This window comes from Salvia hispanica, chromosome 5 (genome assembly GCF_029641045.1).
Source record: "Salvia hispanica isolate PSC_SH4W2 chromosome 5, Shi_PSC_v1, whole genome shotgun sequence".
Taxonomy (NCBI): Eukaryota; Viridiplantae; Streptophyta; class Magnoliopsida; order Lamiales; family Lamiaceae; genus Salvia; species Salvia hispanica.
This window is the reverse complement of record NC_142696.1, coordinates 42738687-42742908: the sequence shown is the minus strand read 5'-3', so window position 1 is coordinate 42742908 and position 4222 is coordinate 42738687. Positions and strand designations below refer to the sequence as shown.

The 4222-nt window shown below is 35.8% G+C and overlaps 1 protein-coding gene across 1 annotated transcript; it reads right to left on the bottom strand.

Annotated features, from left to right (window-relative positions):
• Positions 1-202: 202 nt before the first annotated feature.
• On the bottom strand, positions 203-1236 carry LOC148926884 (uncharacterized). The gene is made up of 3 exons (XM_089059279.1): positions 823-1236; positions 613-750; positions 203-553 (listed from the first exon to the last, which is right to left on the bottom strand). The coding sequence occupies exons 1-3, from the start codon at positions 1171-1173 to the stop codon at positions 203-205; spliced, it is 840 nt and encodes a 279-aa protein (XP_088915405.1). The 5' UTR covers positions 1174-1236.
• Positions 1237-4222: the final 2986 nt, after the last annotated feature.

The following is a 4222-nucleotide window of genomic DNA, read 5'->3' as shown; positions in this document are numbered from 1 at the left end:
AGTAGAAAAGAGAGTAGATAGATTGATTATAATGGAGACCATGAATACCAATACCTTTGTGGATGTCGCCTCTTGGGCATTAAAAAGTCCATTGTCTATAATAAAGTAAATTAACTTTAAAAGCAATTGAAATGCAACCTTTCTAATAATTTAATAATAATAAAGTGTCTAAATACAGAAATAAATTTGATGTATGTTCACTCTAAAGAATGTTGACAGGCGGATAATGTTTAAGTTGGTACTTCGCACAATTTCTAGCAAATATTTCATCCTTCGTATCATTTTGAGAAATGCGGTCCCATGGCATATAATTACGAAACTTGAAAGGTCGTGGATCGACAATTATCTTGTCTACAGCCGCATTGAGTTTCACAAATTCTGTAATCATTTGAAGATGATTAAACACACCACGATAACCAACGAACTCTATTTCCTTGATCAGAGAATTAACCTTCCAGAAATTGTAATTGTACTCTCGTTTAATCCACCCATTCCAACAATCAAAGCACTTTAAACTATTAAGACATTTTGTGTTATTCTCTTGGTGTGGTGCCTATTAATTGACAAAGTTAGAGTAATTCATAAAAAAATAAAAAATAAACAGATAGTTACCTCTACCACAAATCTCTGCAAGCAAGGTGCCATTCTAAACCAACTTATTACTGGCATAAGAGACCACTTGTCACAGTAATTACTATCGAATACCACCACTAATTCCTTGAGCTTAGGCATCAACTTCTTCAAAATGTCCTATACAATGCATGTATATTTTAATAAAACCATAAAAGTAACTAGGTTATTGAAAATCAATTACTAGTGTACCTCGTCTTGAAGTCTGAGCGTAGCGTATATCTTGAGCATGTGTAGTTGTGGAATCACATAATCAAACATGTCTAAAATGCTTATGATGGAAGTAAAATTTACAAAAGGATCATCAATCCATAATGTGAAAGCAGATGATAAAGAGAAAGCCACTCTGAATTTGACAAGATTGTTAGAGGAATTCAATGTGTTTAGCAGGCGATCAACCCATCTAACATACATGCCCATTAACTTGTTGCGATTAACATTTCTGTGTTTGTGTAAAGTTTCCAACCAATCGACATGTAGATCTAGTTTGGGTCTGAAGGTCCACAAGTATCTCCATCGAGAACAAAGTATGCTAGTTGACATAGCTTCTTTCAAGCTCAACAAAGACAATATTAAGCCTAATATTTCATCTGGAAGTATACTAATTCGATCTCCCTAATATAAACAATAATCAATATATAAATTTAAGAAACATAACAGAATGCAATCAATATATTAATATGAAAGAAAGAATATAACCGTGAAGTCATTGAAGCTACTTGGGATGTGACAGTACAAGTGTAGTGTGTGTGCAGTGTTGCGATATTCAAATAAGGCAGGTTCCCCAGATCCAGCAAGTCCACTAGATCACTTGGTCTAGGAACTCGTAGGTTGTGCGGAATCCCGGTCGTAACGACGACACAAGTACTTCCCCGCTTCAAAAACCCTCAACCACTTTACTAAACCTAGTATAGGGAAGTAGGGATCGATCCCACAGAGAAGGATGCGTAAGACTCGTAATCAAGGATTTGGGAGTATTTTTGGTGTTGGCTGCTGCCACGCATTTTCTTGGGTTGAGGAAAATTAAAATTAACTTGACTTGGGAATATTAGAAAGAAACTTAACCTAACAGCTAGACCTAGGAGATAATTCTACGGTGGGACCACATCTAAGAAAAAGCAGAGTACGACTGGAAAGTGGCAGAATAACTAACTCTCGTACTAACTGACAGTGACATCGTCTTCTACAACCAAATTCGCATAAAACTTCTTGAGAAAACACATAAGCAAATCAAAAACAGGGCTACTAACTTGAAATCAAATCTATGCATAAATAATGAAGAACTTAACAGATCTGCATACCTAGACGAAGTGATATAGAAAACAAAGGAAATAAAACAAGTCTATCAACTACTGTTTCTTTCACACGCCAAAACCAACTTCAGACGCTAAATCCACTCCGGATCCAAGCGTCCGACACGGACTCCAAACAGAAGAAATTCTCCATCACGTCAGATTTACAAATTTAAGCTCCGAACACTCAATCAACCACAGATCTGTCACCAAATTCCACATCAAACACCTCAATAACGAAATAAGCAGAGATCGACATAGCAATTTAAGAATTACGCTAACAGCAGAGAGATCTAAGCAAAATAACTTGAAATTAAACAGCTAAACTCAGATCCATGAGCGATAAGCAGTTAAACATCATCAACATCAAAGTCGACTCCCAAAAGTGAAGTTCGACGGTGGAAACTAGCAAAAACAGCTGAAATTAAAACAATTGTATCATCGCCCTCACTAGGACGGTGTTACCAAACTCGAGATCTTTAGAAAGTACCCCCCTATCACGATTATCCCCAGAATTTTTCCCAAGTGTGTGTGTAAATGTATGAGCTAAGAAGAGTAAAAACTATATCCATTTGCGCTGCATGCTCCTCTCTATTTATAGGCGTTTTAGTGGGTCCAGCGAGGTATTGATAATGACTTTGTTGCCCTCAGCTGTAGACTCCCTTTATCACGCCAATTTCCTCGTAATTCCTGCTCATTTCATTCCATTCTCCTGCTAGACCATCTCCTCCATAACTTCCTCGATCTAGCCATTTTCTTCACACACCTGGCTTAGGAAACGTGTTAGACCCAGCAAATTATAACATTACTTTGCACATACCGATGCATGAAATTAGCCTTATCAGTCATCGTCAACTTCGAGTCGCCTCCGTTGCACTGTCGCCATTCTTATTCATTTTTCAACACCTATATTCTACATATATAGTCAATTTGAGAGGCTTATTTTTTGTATATTTGTAAAAATGATTCGGTACCAAATATTTTATATCATCCGCTACACAAAAAGTAATTTATGAGGATAAAAGCAAATCTTATTTAATTTCTGGGAATAATTATCCGTACGTAATATTCTCATAAAACAAATCTTATTTAACTGAAGAACATATCTGTACGTAATATTCTCATAAATTAAATCTTATTTTCTGGAAGAAATTATCTGTACATAATATTTATTTTCCAATACTCTACTACTACTATTTATTCTTATCTAAACTATGCATGATAGGAGTATATCTCATCATATATACGTACGTACCTTTATCATGTTATATGCATAACATGATATCAAAGTAAAATATACGTACCCTAACATATTAAATATAGTAGTACGTATCAAATATCTTGTAGGATTAGTGGGGCTCGATTTAGTGACCATCGGTACGTTAACCTTCGATACAGAACCGAGGTTCAAATATTTTGTTTTCTCATATTCAAGTTGGAACAATCTAAATAAGCTTTCGAATTTAAAGATAGGTTTAATTGCCCATGCTTCAAATCAATATGCTTTGTTGCTTTTTATATCAATTTATAAATTCAGGCTTTAAATATGAGTAATTATGGAATTTTTGACCATCACCGTTGCTCGTCATTGGAGGATGTTATCAATGTTAAATGGATCAGTCGGCATATTTGAGAAGAAGAGAGTATTGGAAAGCTATTGATTGTATTGTATGTATTGTATTTGATGATGAAATAGTACCCAACATCCATGTATTTATAGGGATGTTGGGGACTCTTGAGATACTACAATAAATGTATTCTTGGAACAAGACAATTATTGGAACAAGGCATGATTAATTATCTAATCTTGGGACTTAACTCTTCATCAATATTTCTTCTTTTCCCAACACTCCCCCTCAAATTGAGTAGTGGGATCTCCAATGCTCAATTTGGAAAGAACTTCTTCAAAACTTCTTGAGTCAACTGCCTTAGTCAAAATGTCGGCAAGCTGATCTTCTGAACGAACATAGGGAAGCTCAACAATACCATTCTCAATATTTTCTTTGATGAAGTGTCTGTCCACCTCCACATGCTTAGTTCGATCATATTGAACTGGGTTTTGTGAGATGCTTATAGCTGCTTTGTTATCGCAATACAACTGGCATTTGCTCGGTGAGAAATTGATTTCTGTCATCAACCTTCTTAGCCATAATATCTCGGTCAACCCACTCTTGATCCCACAAAATTCTGCTTCAGCACTCGAAAGAGCCACCACCTTTTGTTTCTTGCTCTTCCATGTTACCAGGTTACCTCCAACAAAGGTAAAGTAGCCTGCTGTGGATTTTCTATCATTTGGATTT